The following is a 20119-nucleotide window of genomic DNA, read 5'->3' as shown; positions in this document are numbered from 1 at the left end:
TCCTATCGTCTAGACTTAGGTCACTGTATAAGGGAATAATTTGGAAGAGGGAATACCGCCCAGGGTGGAAAAATTTTCGGGGGGGAGTAAACAGTGGCGGTGGTGTTAACAGTCTAGACGATACCAATTCGGCGTTGTGGGGAAAAAATGTATTTTTACAGCTGTGTTCAGGGGGTAAATTCATACTTTGAAGTTTATAAATCGGGACAGCTGGGTTCTTAATTACGCTATTTGGTAGATTGAAATGAAAAACCGTATTGATATTCTTTTGGGAAATCTTTTGAAGAAGAAAATGGATGATCCTGGGATTGTTATCATGAATTCATGAATGAAATTTGTCTCGGACTTGATCGATATAAAGATCTTTCATCAGGTATAATTTCCAATCTTTATAACTGTATTAGTAGATATAACATTTCAATTACTTTAGTTCTAGATAGAAATAATGTAATCAGAATTTATTCAGATCTCGGTTCCTTTGAATATGGCAGACACAGAAGACCCTGCAGAGCCAAAAACACCCATAAAGACAATTTACCATCTTGATTCGGTGGCATCAAACATTGTTGCGCACTTTGCTCTGAAAAGATCCTAGATCCTTACTACAGGAGAAAACTATACAAGTCCACGTCTGAAAATGCAGAAAAAACAGACATCTGTAAAGAGATCGAAGATGTCATCGGTTCTCAGTTTGGTAGATTAGACTTAAAAATTGTTTGTCGAAAATGCTACCGACAAATACACTTGATCTCTTTAAAACGAAAAGAGCAGCTGGAGAAGTTCGGAAGGAATCAGACCAAAGTGAAGGAAGCATTTGTGATTTGCAAGTCAAAAAGAATGTCCAAGGATGGTGGTGGCCAGTCTAGCTCTAGGAAAAAGTTGGAGGTTGGTGGAACTAGTGATACAGAGATTTAATCAGATGTTTTACCATTTGCCAATAATACTTTGCAAGAAAAGGAGTGTAAAGTAAGTATAAGATAGGCCTAGTTTTCAATAATAGCATGATGATAGCATATGTTATTTTTATGTTGAATGAAATAACATTTGACATGTTCATTTAAGCTACGTGTCCACTGGAAAAAATATAGTTCATCGCGAATTTGTTTGTCGCAAATAATTTGAGACATTCCTGTCTGGAATCAAAAACCTATATATTGATTTTATTTGCGACAAACGAAAAAAATAAGCGATGGAAAATGAAAATTTTTTCATTTTCTATCGCTTATTCTTTTTAGTTCTGTTTTATGTCTGGTTTTATTAATTGCGACCAAGTGTTTACAATGAACAATCTTTTTTCAGTGGGCGCACAGCTTTATGGATTTCAGTTTCCTGGTTTCTTTACATTTTGTTTTACTTCTGACTAGGAGAAGACATTCCATTGTACGGATAATGGGCCCTAGGGCCTCTTAGTACCAAATATATAGATAGATAGACATTGCAATTATTTTGTTACTTAGAATAAATTGCAATACAATGTGCTCCTTTGTGGTCATCTGAGCAGGCAATTTGAAACTAAAACCAATGGTGTAATAAAAAATATACAAGCCAAGCTAGATGCTAGAACATTTGGACCATGTTTTTATTTCCTTTAAAATTCAGTGATTATTACTTCTTATTTTATCTGCAAAATACTAGACTCAAAATGAAACCACATAGATTTTTTAACCCTTTTTAAATCCTTTTTAAAAGTTAAAAGTCATTTATTGGTCGTTAAATTTATTTGTTTTGTGTTCCTTCATGTCAAATACACCATGATTCCAGGTCACTTTGGAATATGAAACAACGAAGGAAGATTGGTCACTATCAAGGAAAAAAGTTAAAATTATTAAATCTTTGTTAGACGGAAAAGTTCCGAATGTTTTATATTCACTCCATGCTAACCATCCTAATGAATTTAATGAAATATCATCAAAACTCCTTTCGAAAACCATCTCATCAGAGGTCAAAAAATTGTCTCAGTCTAAATTTTTCAATTCACAAGTCACGGATTCAATTCATCTAAAAGATTTTAAATTCGATTCACAATACAAGGACGCATCAACAAAGGCTCCATGCACACTCAAATTTATTGAAAATATCGGAACAAATCCAAGAATTGGAAGAAATAAACTGAAAACTAAACAGTCTTTGAGGCCATCTATTCTGACATCTCTCAATATTTTATTAAATTGCCGCAGTTGGCATTGCAATCTTTTCCCCTCTATTATTGGTTTAATACTGAAGAACGGCGATGCTGATAAATTATGTATCAATCGTCTCAACTCGCTGTCTATGTCGGTATCTTACAACACAGTGATTTCAAAACAAGTTGAATTGGGAAAATCTTTTCTTGATCCTGTCAAAGAGTGGGTTAAAACCTCAAAGGTTTGCAATTGTTTATTTATTGGGTCATCCAATAGTTGAATTTAATTTCTCATACTGAAGGCCTGAAATCTCTTCTTTTTATTTTCTGGCTTACAGAATCGCCATCATTTTGTGCATTTTTGTTGCAAAAGTGAAGTTCTAAGAAAAGATTTGTTTTCTAAGAATTGATTGCACTTTATTAGAGTGATCTTGACGATTATCTTGGAATGATTAAAGATATTGGAGCAATCGAGGATGATATTCCTATGATTAATGATGAGTTATCAAAATTTACACTTTCTGATGGTAGGGTGACTTATTAAAAACTACTTACTAAAAACTAATTACTATAGGACAACCTAGAGCAAAGTTTTTATAAAGTGATTACCTTAAGTGGATAAATTTTTGCGTGGATTAATTTTTGCAAATTTTGGCCATTTTCCTAAAATTTAATCCACAGGAAAATTTTGAAGACCTTTCATTCGCAAAATTTAATCCACGTGGAATTTTTGGGAATTTAACAAGTCCACGTGAAATTATCCACTTAAGGTATTTAAGAAAATGATTTTACTCCACTAAAGATTTTTAGTAATTATTAAATATATAGATTGAACAATAGGCTCTGATCAGCAGGATAACTAACTGGATAACCTAAGCATTTGGTATATAAAGGAAATTATTTTATATTTCAAAATTTATTCAAGACCTTGATGTTAGTTTCCTGGACAACTCTGCTGCGAAAGCAAATACAGTACAGATTTTGATGATGGTGATGGTGATGGTGATGGTGATGGTGATGATGATGATGATGGTGATGGTGATGGTGATGGTGATGATGATGATGATGATCAAGATGTTCAAGATGTTCAAGATGTTCAAGGATCAAAGCTCCCCCTTGATTTGTTCAAACTTGGTGAACCACCCAACGAAGATCTTGATGACCAAGAAGACAACGACTACTTGATTCGCTACGATAGCTGGCAAATTGATAACGAGTCAACAATCCATGTAGATCCAACAACTCCTGTTAAATAGATTGATTTCAGTATCCGTTTCTTATCAAAATTCATGTACAGAGGTAAAAAAATTATGTCAACTCTGCCATAGGAGCTAAACTAATAATCAGCTAGATAATAGGTGGGGTGATGTAACATAAAATTATTTGAATTATACTAGACCCAAGTCTGAAAATCTTGAAGAATCGCAATTCCCTGATGTTGTAATTCTATTAAAGTCATTTAATATGCCGTACCTGTTTATTCTATTTAATTGATCAGGTGATAATTGAAACAAGCTAATTGGAACCAGGCACATGACGAAATCTAATCAAAAACACAATGTTGAACATGTTCAATACAATTGCAGTTTTGAACAGAGTACAAACCCCTCATTTGTTTGGAATCCCAGCAAAAAAACCCCCAAAATCCCCAAGAAATCAACATGGAAAAATGACATTCCAAACGGCTTCAGACAGGAAGAACCTTGTTGAAGAATTTGAGTTCTTAGTTGCAAAGATCTTGTAAATTTGATTGATGAACTTTCATGGGCAAAATCAAAGTACCAAGACATGTATTCCTCATCCATATATGGAATTTACAAAAAAGAAATCAACCATTGTAAGTCAATAGTATACATTCAACAAAAATTGGACCTTTTAAAAGAAAAGTAATCATTAATCTGCCTTAATACATCAAACTTATCTATTTTTTGTAATCAATTTTGAACCCTGCTTTAGCAGGAAAAATTCATGACTAAATTGATCTAATATTTGGGATTTTCACATCAGGTTTTCAACTTTCAAACCTTTTGAGTCTTGTACATTCATTTACACTATTTTTGTTGTGGTTTCTCTTTTTCATAGACTTGCCAGAGTTACCATTATTTATTCCATTCCCTTATAACAAAGCATAAAGGGTTACACATACACACAAATACCTTATTAATAAAGGGAATTTTAATTTCGCGGGGATCGTATTTCGAGACAATTTTTTTCCCTTAATTCAGGAAAATTAATCCTCGCAAAAATTTTAAAAACCTTTGGATTTGCAAAGTTTGCAAAATACAATCCTCACAAAAATAAAGTTTTTTAGACATGTTTCCCTTGTTTTCAAAAAAATAAGCCAAATTTTCGCAAAACTTGCGAAATTTAAAGAATTGTTTTGTATAAGATAACGAAAAAGTTTTGTACAATAATTTGCAGCCATTGTTTGTTTTTTACGTATTTTCTCTAAGAGTTTAAGTGGGTATATTTTATGGAACACACACACACACATACATACTAAAATGACCTTTTGTCCATTAGTATCCTTTAGGAATTTTAAATTGTGATGAGACATCAAGTGAAGGAATGTTTGAAATTTTTGAACATATCAGTTCGTCCCTGGGAATTGAAGTGACCATCAGCTGAAAACCTTTTTCATTGGTGATTTGAAATCTGTTGAACGAGCTCAAAATGTTCAATTGGAGCATCGAGATGGTAACACCTCAACTAAGAGATTCGAAGGATTCATTCCTTCACTAGCAGATTTTCACACATACGGAAACTACCTTGGGGTAATTAAAATTAATTTTCACCCTCTTTTTATAAGAACAGAAGGCTGAAAAATTGCAACAAGTAAGAACAATTTAAGAGCAAAATCTAAACCTGGAATTAGCTGAATCGTAACTAAATTCAGGGTCTCTATTTAGCAAGAATGAAAGCAAAAACAAAAATTAATTCTTTTGAGTATTTTCTTTAGGATTACCCACATTGTATTTTGTCAGAATGAACTTTTACTAATGAATTAAAATATTTTTAAATTTTAGTCCATCTGGAAGCTTCTTTATAATAATCAATCGTCTGGTGACACGGGCACCCTCTTTCAGGCTAGAAATTTTCTTAATGCTCAGGGAGTTAAAGCAGACCCAATAAAAGCTGTGAATGATTGCGAAGACCTCTTGATTAAGTATTCAGAGGCACTTTTAGTTGCTGCTTACAAACAAGCCAAAGCTGATAACCGTTGGTTCTGGAAAAAAATAGTTCATGAAAAATCTGAAAAACTTTTCAAACAATTTGTAAGTACACTTGTCAGCAAGTTCTTACCCAGCATGCCATTTGTTACCAGTAACAGTGATGGTTCAGCTCACATCTTAAATTATTCCAAAAATATCCTCTTTCTGGGATACCTAGCTAAGAACTTTATTGACGCAAGAAAATATGGTGATGGAGAGAGAATAATTAGACTCCATAAATGGCTAGTACTGTGTTTCAAAACTACAAGCAAATCTAAGTATGCTTTTTACACGTTGCAACTCTTGGCCCAGATTAAAGATCTTTTACCTCCTGCCCTCGCACACGAGCTGATGTGGAATCGCTCAGTGAACAATAGAGGGTTCCCATCGACAAATTCTGAGCTTGATCGAGAATTGGAGCATAGAAATAAGTACGCTAAAAAAAGGAATTTGGAAGTATGGAAGGGAAGCTGAGAGATAAGAGTATTAAAAGGGTCAGCGAGTGTTATCAAGAAGTGAAGGATATCACAGATAGGTTTGATTCAGAGGTTAAAGTCAGGCATGGAAGCGGGAGACATGTAAAGCCAGACTGGAAAGGGGATATTTTGGAGCTTTCAAAGCAATTCGAAGAAAAACAACTGTTCAAATTTAAAGGCAATAGATCTCATCAAAAATTTCCATCTTTCCAGCATGAAATGTTTGAGAAGATAAAGGAGAAAGAATAAAAGGAGTGGGTAACAAAGCTTGTAATGAAGTGGCCCCGTATGAATATTTATAGGAAGAGTCTAGACATCTACACACAAGACTAATTTGACCTTTCACAACCATTTGAATTATTTTTAGACTTTTTATAGATTTTGTATATACACGTTGTTGCAGTTTTGCCCAGTCCTCACTCATACATTTATTTATTTGAATATCCATAGTTTGTATTACTATTACATATTTTATATTACATTTTTAGATACCTTAAGGGAACTTATTTTGGTGGGAACTAATTTTGGTGAATGATGAATTTTTTAAATTTTGGTGGGAACTGATTTTGGCGGCGGATGATGGCCTAAATCTGTTCTAATTTGTCTTATTTTAAGCAATTTTGATGAATTTCAGGGATTATTTAAGCAAGAAAACAAAATACTTTAATTTTGACGGGGACTTATTTTGGCAAGTGAGCAAAATATTTAATTTGTGTTTAATTTTGTCTAAATTTGCCAAATCCACTAAACTTAGTTCCCGCCAAAATAAGTTCCCTTAAGGTACTCGGAGTCAGATAGATCTTAATGAATAAGAGAGATATTTTCTAGATATGATTTGATTTAGAATCTGAAAGTTTTCAGTATTTTCACATTTTTGTATATTGTTGATTCATGATTTTTTCTGCTCATCATCACTTTTTAAGTGTTTTAGTTTGGAAAAAAAGATTTTAGTTTGTTTTTCAGAGACCTATTCAAATTGGTTTTTCATCTAGTTTGTAGTCTACAAAATGTTTTTTTACGGTATTTTTATAAAATGTACTTTAAAATCCTAATTTTTGGAGGAGGAGTTCAAAATAGAAGGTTGTCCAGGTCAATTTATAATTGGTTTACTATCACTTATTTTAGCAAGAACTTAAATGTTTTATCAGAATGTATTCTTTGTATTATATTTTGTTGATAAAATACAGTGTTGCATTAAAGAAAATGTAGAATTCAATTTTAGTTATCGTACTCAAGGTTTTTGATGATATTGCAAATTTTTTTAACATTGATTTGTTTGATTTTACGTCTGCTTTTTGTCTAATAGAGATTTTTTGCCTTTTTTTTAAAACCAAAGACAATTCTTCACATACTCCGACATGATAGAAAAGTTCAAGAGTTTAAAAGTATGTAAATCTTCGTGATTAGCAATGGACTGAGCGTGAGTGTTGTGATCAATTGAATTTGACTTTTTCAATATCTCAAATCCCTTTTCAATTTTTTCACAGAAACAAAAAGTAAAATAAATGCTAAAATTTCAATTTGAATCGATAGATTGCAGCTTGTCATTGTAAATTTCCAAAAAAATCATGGCAATAGCGCTCCGTTTGCAAAACGTCATAATTATTACTTTTCAAATTTGTCCGACATTCAATCCCATAATCCCTTTCACTTGATTTCAAAATCGTGAGAGTTGTTACATTTTCTTTGTTATAAGTGTAATTAATGTGCACAAGAAATTAACGCAATGAACGACGGGATTGAAACTCGGGCAAATAAAGAAAGTGATGTCTATTTTTAGATTCACCACGGTGTGCTATTTTTAAACTTTTCTCCTGTGATAGATAACACAAGAATATCAAAAACATATCTATCATGTTTTGTTCCTGAAGAAAATCATGGCCTTAGAAATTATCTTTCCCTACTTATACTGTAAGAAAGAATAAGACAGTTAAAAAAAAACAAAAAAATCTGAGTTCGATTCTCAGTCACAACTGCTACAACAATTTTAAACAAAGGAAAATTGAATCTCTCAAAAATCTGTCTAATAATCACAAATCAAAAAAAATCATGAAATGAAAAAATATTGAAGATGAAATAAAATTCTGAAAGGTTGAAAACAATAACAAACAGTATTATTTTTCAAGAAAATACAATAGATGAGGCTGTAGAGGGACAGGAAAAAGTTATGATAAACTGGATAAATTTTGAATAGAAAAAATAGGCTGACATGTGAGCTTAATAAGATTGGTATAGTGTTTATCAGGATGTGGCTTTAGAAAAGAAGTAAAAAAGTACACTTGATAAAGTCTTGCTAATTACATTAGACTACTCTTAGGTGCCAAATAAACAGGATTCCAAATAAACAGAGGGGTCGGAAAAATTTCAAATTTTAATAAATGGGGGGACCTTATTGCCGGGGGGGGGGATATTTTCAAAAATCAATAAACGGGGGAGAGGGGGCGTTTATTTGTCACCAAAGAGTACCCTGACCCCTTTGCTCACAGGGCAAACTTCCAGTTCACAAATTTTGTAAAAACTCAAAAGGTCTTTTGAGCCTTACAGTATTAGACCAATGAATTGAATATTCAATGTTTTACTTATTCAAGATGGGTAAGGTATGAATTCTTGACATTATGTCCATCACACAGTAATAACTGGCCAAGATCAACCTAGTTGACAAAGGAAATAAACTACAGTTGATGGACAAAATGCAACAGACACCTAACAACCCATGTATATATTTGCCAGGACCACAGTTGACTGGCTGTTATCAAACTAAAATGAAATATACAAAAAACTAAATGTTATATATTTTATCCTCTAACATATCATATGTGGTAAAGTTCTAGTGTTCATCATTCTATATTTCTGGTTCCGATTCTGATTCTCCCTCCCGGCATTCCACTTGTTCTTCTACTTCATCATTAATAAGTTCATTATCTGGCAGTTCGATTTCGTCTCTCGATTGTAGAAGATCTACTAAGAAATCAGGTGATTCACAATTTCCACACTCACATTTTTGGTGACAAAAGTCACAACATGTATGTTTTGGTTGTATTGTGCTTGGTTTTGAATCATAAACCTCAAGAAAAATTTCTCTCCTACAACGTTGAGTGTTTGTCACATAATCTCTAATATCCTTTTTCACATAGCGAGTAATGCAGCGTGGATAAAGCAGGAGTAAGGCAGAGCATTGAGCGCCATCTCTTCCTGCTCTACCGGATTCTTGGAAATATGAATCAAGATCTGATGGCACCCCAAAATGAATGATTCGATGTAGATTCTTGCAATCAATCCCCATTCCAAATGCTATGGTGGCTATCAAAATTCTCACCATACCATCAGGGTCTTGAAAGGCTTTGATTATCCTTTCCTTGATTTCCGGTCTCGTTGTGCGATGAAACATCGCAAATGGTCTTTCATCATACGTAGAATTCATTTTCAAATCTAGGTCTCTTAATCTGCTTCTGTCACAAAAGGTAATGACCCTCTCTGCTTTGTAACCATTATATCTTAAATTTTTTATCAATGGTGCAAATAAAGTATCACAATCTAAATTTTTTGTTTTCTTAACGTAATAAGTGATGTTAGACTTTCCAGGTGCCATAATTAGCAACTCTGGGGTAATCATTTGAAGGTTGGAAATAATAAATTCACGAGTAGACTTGGTTGCAGTAGCAGTCATTGCAACAAACCGTAATCTACGTGCCACAAATGACCGAATTTCAGCAAGTCTTGAGTAGCACTGACGAAAAGCAGCCTTTTTTGGATTGTCCGATGTAAGAAAATTAAAATGGTGACTTAGACTCAATTAGCAAATGATAAAAATGATACCTTAAGGAGACTAATTTTTGCTGTAGACACCCACTTTTTGCCTAAATTCTTTTATTTTCCTAGGGGTTTTTAAGGATTTCTAGTATAACTTCCATTTTGTGGAACTGAACCGGTAGACACCCCAAAACACGAAAATTAGTTCTGCGAAAATTAGTTCCCTTAAGGTATCATTGATAAAATTTTGTTCTTGGTGCCCTTTGTGGTGAAAATAACAATACTTTAAGCGTGCAAACTTTTGTGAGCATAAACTTTTAGGAAAAAGGGACAAATTGACAAAAACTGTGAAAGTTTCTGCTCAGGAAAGCTTGTACGCCTGAAGTATCAAGTTGGCCAATAATAGTGCAGTGTTTTTCTTCATTTAATAGATAATTGAAGTCAAAAGGATGAGCTTTTCTTATCTTTTAACAGAAATAAATTAGTGTGGATTTGGGTGACTATCATCTCTAAAAAATAACTTCTGGTCCTGAAAGTTAAAACACCACTTTTTATATTTTTTAAAATACAGATTCCCTCCGAATCGACCTGCTCATTAGAGGTGGTGAAAGTACCCCTTCATAGTACCCTTCATCTTAGAAAGTTTCAAAAGTTTCATACCATTTTTCAATGCAGTGACTTTCATCCACAAAAACAGCTGATAATCTTAAATTGAATTCTTTCTTTTTCAAAAATTTTCTCCCAACATCTGATAGGATGGTTTCAGGTGAAGCAAACAAGACGTGGACATCATTCAGCTCACTCAACTTCTAAACAAAAATAAGACTTACAGCAGATGATATCAAAAGATAGACTTGCCCCATGTTACAACCATCTTTTTGAGTTGAAAATAAAAATCTTTTTGAACAAGTTTTGGAATTAGAAACTAAAGACAAAATAAGCCTGCACCCAATCTTTGAAAGCTTAATTTATTTCTCATGGATTCCCTGCTAGTAGTTGCAATTCTCACTATCAAGATTTGAAAGCATTATGGAAACATTCAAAAGAAAAAGAAAAAATTTTCTTTTCATTTTATTCAAAAATAGGCAGCCATGTATAACATACCACTGATGGTACCGTCAACGTCTCTAACTTGGGACAGTCTGATAAAACATCAATTCGGCCATCATTTTACCGAACCTCCAAAGTTATTTAATTAAGATAGTCGCAAATCTCATAGAAAACAAACTTGCTGTCAAGAGAGATTTAACAGTAAGTGAAAATACAGACCAGAAAGTCAACTATCCCATGATATGACCACTCATCCCAAGTTAAAGCCGGTGACAGTAAACAATACAAAACTACTTATCTGTTAGTTGTGTATGTGTATAATGTGTAAATCTCGTGTTTGTGTCAATTGTCAATGTTTTTATGTGTCAAATACTTTTCCATGAAGTCATGCATGATAATTTTTATATGTTTAAAATTTCTCTATAACAAAAAATAAGATGCAAAGTTGTTGTAGTATCATCGCTGACTGGTCTTTAACCCTCCTCACCCCGGGGTGCTCCTTGCATAGTGAATCTTTCTCTGCTGTGTCCGCTTAACCTATATACATTCCTAAAATTCTATTTAAGAAATGAATTCAAAAATTTTGGACTAAAAATATGGTCAAGACAGCCATTGTGACTGCACATTCTGCCTAAAAGCGCAAGGCGGTCAAAACTTAAATTGCCATATGAAGAAGTACTTGGCCACTTGGGCTGAAACTATGTATAGTAGCTCATATTTGTATTAGTAACTCATATAAGGAAAAAAATTACATAAAAAATTCAGCAATTTTAAATTAGTTCTACTGGTCTTCGTAGGGGAAGCCGATAAGCCATTTTTGATTTTTCAGTCAATTTTGGCCAAATAAATCCAAAATGAAAGCCATTTTTGAATCTATTTAATGTGTATTTTCAAATATTCATTTTAATCAAACTCTGCACAAAAACAAAAAGTCCATATTATGATGAGAAAATTTATGACCAAATGTATTCCAAGTCTTTGAGAATATCATGGTAAAACAGATTTTTGACGGAAACCTAAAAAGTGGAAATTTCGTTAATCTTTTGTTTACGTACCTTTAAGTCACATGATAATAGATAATAGAATGGCAATTATAACAATTATGGTCTAGTCAGCTCTGTGATTTATTTGAAGTGTGATCAGTAAAGAAAAGAAAGAATTGTTTTACGACCCCCCTCTTCAAAAGAAAGACCCCCCTGTTGTTCGCTTTCTTCGCCCCTTTTGCTACCGTCAACAGCTCTAACCACCGTCTGATAAAAGATGGGACAGCAATTCGGCCATCATTTCACGAACCTCCAAAGTCATCTAATTAACATAGTCGCAAATCTCATAGAAAGCAAAGTTGTTGTCAATACAGACCAGAAAGTCAACCATCCCATGATATGACCACTCGTCCAGAGTTAGAGCCGTTGACGGTATATTTCTACCCCTGTCTACCAGGTCTGATAGGTTCGCCTAAACATCAGCTACCCTGCTATTCCGAAGGACGGACAGCACCAGCAGGCAGGCAGGCAGCGTCAATCATTCACACATTTTTCGAGCCTCAGTGGAGCACCCCGTCGGCAGGCAAGGGTAATTAGTACCCCTGGGTTGTCCTGGGTTGTCAGCCCAGCCAGCAACACCAAACTTACCAGGTCTTCAGATAAGCGTTTTGCTATGATCTCTTTCTTTTTTTAAATTGAAATCTGGTCTTCAATTAATGCTGTCAGTGGGGCAATGACCAGCGAAATTGTGACCAATCTTGTTGATGAACCACCCTCAAGAGGTGGAAGTTTAGACAAAAAGAATGGCAAGCCTTGAAAAAGAAGACTTTTGCCATTTCCTGTCGGCTGACCAATGAAAAAATCCTGTTTTGGATTTGCAGCAAAAATTTCAAAAAACTTAAGTTGATACTCCCTCAAAGAAGGAAGACCAAACTTAAGCTTAATAGCTTCAAAAGCCTCAGAAAATTGTACATCCACAGCAGCCATTTTTCTTCGTCTCTTTCTATCGTCATTTGAGAGATGTTTTGTTTTCTAAATCCGAAAACATATTCCCGCTCAAAACGTCCAAAAGCACTGACCTGACTTCACGAAATTTTGCTCTGTTTTTTCAAAATCCCGCTGACCTCTCTCAGAGGTCAGTCAGGCAAAATCGTTTGAGTGAAGGCGCGCCAAATTGGTATCGTCCGTTTGTTCCAAACTCTACCGCCTCTATCTTTTCCCGTACACCGCCAATTACGGCTGTAAACTCCGCTCATACATATTTCCCGCGTTTACTATCCATTTAAAACGGACGATAGCATCGTCTAGAAAATAGCTAACTCAACTTTTCAATGGCAATTCAAACCTCAAAAATTGTAAAATGCCTTTTTGATAAAAACATAAATATATAAAGGTAGAGAAATGACTTATAAAAACAAGAAGAAAATTATGAAATAAACTTGAGCAATGTTGCAAAAATGTTGTAAAAACCAGGTTATCCAGCCACAGAACGCGGATGACTAGGCTGATGTTTCTAAAATGTGAATTATTTCCATAAAAACCTGAAGTTTGACATGAAAAAAAACTAATGTATAATCTTTGAAACCAGAACGCGGACGACTATGTTGATGTTTCTAAAATGTGAATTATTTACATAAAAAGCTAAGGTTTGACATAAAAAACTGATGTATAATCTTTGAAACCAGGTTATCCACATTTTGCAGATATCCCTTCACAACCACGGAACGCGGATGACTATGCTCGTGTTTCTAAAATGTGAATTATTTACATAAAAACCTGAAGTTTGACATAAAAAAACTAATGTATAATCTTTGAAACCAGGTAAATCCACATTTTACAGATATCCCTTCAGATAGTCACAACCACGGAACGCGGACGACTATGCTGGTATTTCTAAAATGTGAAGTATTTACATATAAACCTAAGGTTTGGCATGAAAAAAAAATTTGTGTAAAATCTTTGATACCAGGAATAACTTAACCAAAAAGAGTTACTATTATAAAACGAATATAACTTGACCAAAATGTTCTTTGTAAAAAAATCCGGGTCATCCACAATTGCAGACATCCCTTCAGATAGTCACAGCCACGGATCGCGGATGACTATGCTGGTGATTCTAAAATAAAATTTGGCATGAGAAAACTAATGGATATAATCTTTGAAACCAGGTTATCCACGTTTCGCAGATATCCCTTCAGATAGTCAGAAAAAGAAAAGTTGTCCCTCCTTCACAGCCTATCAGCCCTCAAAGGAAATGACGACTATAAAGGAATAAGCATTACGGAAGACCTGAAAGAGCAGTTCTAAAGGAATGGCTGGATAAAGCAAATAATCTGAACCTAGACTATACTGAATGGGTACATCGCGTTCGGGGAAACTCAAAAAACGGTTACGGCCTCAGGAAGTTTCGTCGAAGAGAAAACCAACATTAACACCCTACACAACGAACCTTAAAGAAATACCAAGAAAAAATACAAACATAAAAATCACCAGCAAAACCAATGAAAACGACAAAAACAGTACAGACAACGATGAATCCAACAACAAAGAAAAAGGTGACAGTGAAAGGTATGTAGATGGTCTCCCATTGCTTGACAAACCAACGGAAAAGTCTTATGAATTCGAAGAAAAGGCTCTGAGAAGAATCCGTATTAATAACGTCGCAAACGTCATCATAGGACATCTTAATATCAACTCGATAAGATACAGATTTGAAGGTCTCAAATTAGTTATCAAAGATAACGTAGACATTTTTTTGGTATCTGAAACTAAGATTGACGAACCATTCCCTGAAAATCATTTCATTATTGAAAACTACTCGCGTCCATATCGCTTGGACAGGGACAAACAGGGAGGAGGTCTTCTACTCTACGTACGTCAGGGCAGGGATATGATATAGCGTAGCTGGATAGAGGACAGGCGTCTTTTCTATGTTCTATGTATGTCCCCTTTTGTTCGCGCTTCTTTTCAAGTTTCTAATTATTGTTTGAGCGGGACCAATCAGAATCTTGCAAATAATTTCTCTCGACCAATCAGAAGCGTTGAAATCATAACAAATAGAGACGGAGCGAGCGCCGACTTCACCAATCTCCCCACGAAAATTACAAAATGGCGTCGTATGAAAATCTGTTAGATGAAGAAAGTGGGGAAAGTGATATTGATTTTGATGAAAGTGATTTAGAAGATTCTGTTTTTGGTGAAGATGAATTTGTGGAGGAGCTTATTGTCACAGAAGATGATCTTCCTGAAAATTGTGATGAAAACTACCTACCACTACAGCGAATACCAACATTAGTGTTTGTTGATGAGACAGATACTACTGTCTGTGTCTTTGGAGATGATGGGCCTCTTAATACAGACGAACCCAAAACAGATTTCACTGTTTCAGCTAATGATGATTTGGATGATGAAACTTTTTTGGCATTAGTCACAAATGAGCCTTCAGTGAGCCAACTCCAGCAGCCACAAAATACTGCTACTTCTACAACTGCTACTTCTGCTGGTACTTCTACAACTGCTGGCACGTCATCACTAGAATGTCCATTCTGCTTCAAAAAATACAAATCCAAACACTGGTACAAGTCCCATGTGGAAAAATGTGTTCAAAAATGTAAGTAGGATACAAGGCAAAAATCTAAATAAAATTTTAAAATAATTATTTTATTTTTTTGTATGTACAGGATGATCTATCTTCTTTCTCTTACTTTACTCAAAGAAAACAGAAATAATCAAGTATTCTTCTTTAGGTTTGCGTTCGTAAGAAATCGTGTTATTTTTTCAAAATTATGTATTTTTGCATGTGCTTTATATATGGCCTAACAAATTTTTCCTTCATCCATCCACTTGAAAACCCAACAAAATACTGCAGTCTTCAGCAATCACGCATGTAACATACAAAGGATGACACAACCTTGAAATCTGAACTAAATTTATGCTTCTCTTTCTATAACGGTGAAGTCGGGTAACTTGCATTGATGGAGGGAAACTTGCAGAGCCATCAAACATGACTGACCGTTCAAAGCAACAAAATTTGAATAGTTTGTTTTTAGCTCTAAATAGTTTGACAATATCAAGGATCTTGTTGAGTGAAAGTGAATATTTATTTACTATGAACAGGTAGTAACAAGTCGGTTACTGTACTTATGGCTCAAATTTCAAAAAATTTGCTCAACTCTTACGATACTGAAACAACCCTGGAAAAATTTCTGATATATTGTAAAAAGAACCAGCCATTCTTGTACAGAATAATTTTTCTTCATTCATTTCAGACAGAGTCAAAATTTCATGTAGATTTGCTGGCCTGGATTTGGTTGTACTGCAGCATTTTCCCAAATTTAGCTTTTAAATATTGAGCAAACCTTTTGAAAGTTGAGGCTATAAGGACCCGATAGGCAACTAGATAACCCTAATGGTAGTTGGTTGAGTTTTTCCTCTCACTTCGATTATGTTATTAACAATCCTTTTCATTTTTTTCTTCAGATCAAGTTGAAAATGGTACTGATGCTAAAAATGGTGGATCAAACGAAAACGTTGCAGTAAATGTTGAGAAAGAGAATGGTAAATTTGCACATACTTTTTTCTATTATAAAGGATTCATAGTGTACTATAAAACCTTTTATAAAACAAAATAATTTATTGTTTTCATCTATTATTCTGAGGAATTTTTTATGGGACACTCAACAGATAATATATATAATATATATGCGGAGACTTTGATGTGGGTTGACGGGTTTAAGTCATAGAATAACTATGAATAATTTTCAGATTTTGACTGAATTTCCCAGTTTTGAAATTGTCACAAAAATTTGTCGCTGAATTTCTGTTCTTTTTTCTGATTTAGAATTCCTGACACACGGAAATGATCTGTTGGACAAGGCCCTGCAATCTGTTATTGATGATCCAATATACCGAATCTGTGAACCGGGATCATCTACTTTTGCTCTCGCCAAAGAGATCAAGGAGTCAACGTCATCTGTTATTAAAGCAACTTATCAGAAACACCTTCTACAAAGTATTTTCAAGATTGTCAGAGACCCAACAACTTTCTTGAAAAATACTTCCGCTGCGCTTGGTCAATTTCATAATTTTTGTGTTGGAGAAACACAACTCAACAAATGGGATGAATTCTTGACAGACATTGGTCTTTCTGTAATTGAGAAAGTCCCCTCGAGAATTCTTTTTAATTGTGTTTTGAATTATATCCTAAAAGAAACTATATCCTTCCATAAACCAAAGGAAGATGCTCCCAAAATCGACTACAATTTATCAAAAGATGAGGAAGAATCTTTGTACTACGTGGCTGGGTATCTTGTTTTCTCGATTAGAAAAAACACTAAAACCAAAACTGAGCAGGGAAAAACAATCCATAGATTGTTAAATACATGGGGATCAAAGAAAGACGAAGAATTTCAAGACCTCTCTCTTAATGAATATACAAAGGCATGGGTTGATCAAGTGAATCGTGGAGGGCTATTTAAAGTCAATGGCCAATTTTATGATTTGGTTGTCATTATCGAAAAAGTAGCTCGATCCATATTAAATCTGAGTTTATTTGTAACATATTGTGGAGAAAGTATTCGAATAGTACTACGTGAAGCTTTTGAAAATAGTGAGGATGTGATAAAGGCATGGAAATTACTTACTTCAGATGTTGCTAATGTTAAAATCAAAGATAAACTTCTACAGTTGCTATTAAATAAATGGATTAATGTTAGAGCAAACGCATTCATCAAAGTCTGGCTCCAACAGTATAAGTGGAATCAGTCGAAGAAAGGAGAGGCAGTCACCGAGCAAGGAGAGCCATCTTTACGCAAATCTTTGGGAAAAAGTAAAAAACTTGGGAAAAGACTATTGACACCAATAAAACCATCCAGCCCAAGGAAAACTAAAAGCAGGACAGTGAGAGCAGCTGCAAAAAAACTTGCTACAGCAAAAGCTGTAAAACGCAAGATTGCTACCAAGACCTAAATGGAATTTATAAATCTTTCATCAATTTCTTTTGTGATTTCTATCAACTACCTATTTTTGTCTTTATTTTTGTATTTTTTTTTAGATTTAGTATCAAATTTAATCTCTCTCTGGAAAGGTACCGTTGAGTAGGCATTTCTTGTTTATTTTCGCGGAAAATCTTACAGGGTTGCCACGTCTGCCAGAAATGTCTGGAAAAAGTCTGGAATAGGTATATCTGGAACAAGTCTGGAATTTGAAGAAATAGTCCTGAATTAAGTCTAGTAAACTTTCCAGAAGTAGGAAACTTTCATTTTGACATTAGAAACTGCCAAAAATTGCAACCAAATCTTTCAGTTATTAGTTTTCTTAAATTTCTTATTCCTTTGTATTCATCAATCTGGCCTTTTAAATGACCTATAAGTAAATACTAAAGACTTTCTTAATAGATAAAATGTCTGGAATATATTGGGTATTTTGCCATAATGTCTGGAGGATTTTGACCTTTTTCAGGCTTTCGATACAAAAAATCTGGAATTTTCAACTTGGCAAACCTGTGGCAACCCTGTTATTATCATTGCTCAAAAAGTATCTCAGTATTTTTAAACTTTTTTACAAGACTCTACGATATGTAATCTTTTGTTAGGGTGTATATTCATTTTATAAACTTTGTTTTCATTCTTTGAAAAGTGTATTATATGAGAAGAGAATCTTGATGTTTTCATATCTAAAATGATTGAATCGTCCCTATTGAATTTATATCCAAGTAGGTTGCTATTAAAAATCTTGAAACTCGTGTCATGTCTAACACCTACCTACTAACAATTGAAGTTCCTAACAGTTACTGACAAATTTTTGACACAAGTGAAATGAAATGTTGTGAAGAAATTTGAGCATTTAAAGGTCTCATTTTCAATTATCATATTCGAAGAAATTTTAGTGGGTTTAGCCGCAAAATCCCCGGGGTACTACCGTTGCCGATCGACGGGGGTACTCCGCTGAGGTTTGAAAGATACATAGACCCTAGAAATAGACATGGGACTTTTTCTTTTAAATTGCCGAAATTTGCGAAAAGTGACAGGGAATAGGACTGAAATTTTGAAAGACTGACTGAAAAAAAAAATTCCAAAAAAGGCACCCTGCTATGGACTATTATTTTCGCTATCCGAAGACAATGTAAATACAAATCCTATCTTTCGCCATGAAATCTAAAGCGTCGAATTTCGGCTTCACTTTTTTTGCTTCGGCCTTTCTAGATCTCTGGGTTTTTCTCTACCCCGGACAATATATTCTCCACTGGGGGCAGGCGTGTGAACATTATCTGGAGGAGCCCATTCGCCAAATTTGGCTCCTGCCAAGGTTTATTCGAATAAAAGGTACCGTGAACTCGCCCTACGCTTTGAAAGAGAAATTGTTCAGCCTGGTCAAACTGATTGGTTGATTCTCAAAATTTTGATGTCTTTGACCAATTAACCAATCATTGCGATTGGAAAGTTGTCCTAGTTTTGGTAGGGTTGAGCGCGGAACTACGGAACGATTTACGGGATACAGCTTGTAACACCAACCTTGGAGAAAACTCAAAATTTTTAAAAGTTACCGTAGGACCGCTCTACATGCAAAAAAAGGTTCAACTTGCAAATTTGAACATCACCCCGGGAAATGCAATGTTCCGGATATTTCGAGGAATGAACTAGGCTGGCACTGTGTACTGAATAATCTTTCTTTGGGTAATTCTAGTGGAAATCAGAATTTTATGTTGCTTTGCCAGCTTGGTTTTTTATCTTATTATTACCGTGGCCGCACCGCATCACTATCGGAATTTCTGTAGCATTGGCCTTCTTTTTGCATGTAGAGCGGGTTCTACGGTATGTTTCGAAGTTTGACTGATGGGTCGGGATTATTCATAATTTTGGCGATCGGCGAAAGACCGGGAAGATCGAAACAAATGCCGAAAAGTGACACCCGATTTGAAAAAGTCCCCCAACCTACTGTACTGTAGAATTATCGATTATCCTTTTTCGTTGAGTTCTGGAGGTTGATTCATTTGTAAAAATATCTTTCTATAAAATCAAATATCACAAAGTTTGTATGCCGTAAGAAATAATAAAAAATAACTACAGTATTTACAAGTAAAATATAAACCCTTTTATAGAAAATAATACCGGGTAAAAACAAAATCTACGATAAGGTAAGTATTTGAAATTTAAAATCAAAATTTTTTGTTTAGTCAATAGTCCTGAGAGTACTGTTTATTTGTTGTTATTTGAGTTTTTATTCTTATTATTTGTTCTTTTCTTCTTATTCTTGGGGAGAACGGTATCATCTGCAACAAAACTATATTCCTCCCTCTGTCGATCACGCGTGTTTCCCCGCATCGCCAAGACAGACTCTGATTTTGCAACAACCATTTTTCGTGCAGTGTACATGAATATTTCCATGCTTGGATTATCGAGACCTCCACATCGGGCTCGCTGCTTGGAAAAATACTCCTCAACGGGGTCTTGGTTAAGCTTATCCGAAAGAAAGTACTTCACTCCATTCATGCTCACAAGCTTTGGAACCAGTTCAATAAACGATCGA

The 20119-nt window shown here is 34.5% G+C and overlaps 1 protein-coding gene across 1 annotated transcript; it reads right to left on the bottom strand.

Annotated features, from left to right (window-relative positions):
• Positions 1 to 8488: 8488 nt before the first annotated feature.
• LOC136824932 (ATP-dependent DNA helicase RecQ-like) lies at positions 8489 to 12594 on the bottom strand. Its single transcript, XM_067080919.1, has 2 exons — positions 12297 to 12594; positions 8489 to 9493 (listed from the first exon to the last, which is right to left on the bottom strand). Exons 1-2 carry the CDS (start codon positions 12578 to 12580, stop codon positions 8653 to 8655), a joined length of 1125 nt encoding a protein of 374 aa, XP_066937020.1. The 5' UTR covers positions 12581 to 12594; the 3' UTR covers positions 8489 to 8652.
• Between the last annotated feature and the right edge of the window lie 7525 nt (positions 12595 to 20119).

Source organism: Clytia hemisphaerica, unplaced genomic scaffold (assembly GCF_902728285.1).
Source record: "Clytia hemisphaerica strain Z4C2 unplaced genomic scaffold, Clytia hemisphaerica genome assembly, whole genome shotgun sequence".
NCBI lineage: Eukaryota > Metazoa > Cnidaria > Hydrozoa > Leptothecata > Clytiidae > Clytia > Clytia hemisphaerica.
Note: the sequence above shows the minus strand (reverse complement) of the source record. Positions and strands in the feature narration are given on the sequence as shown.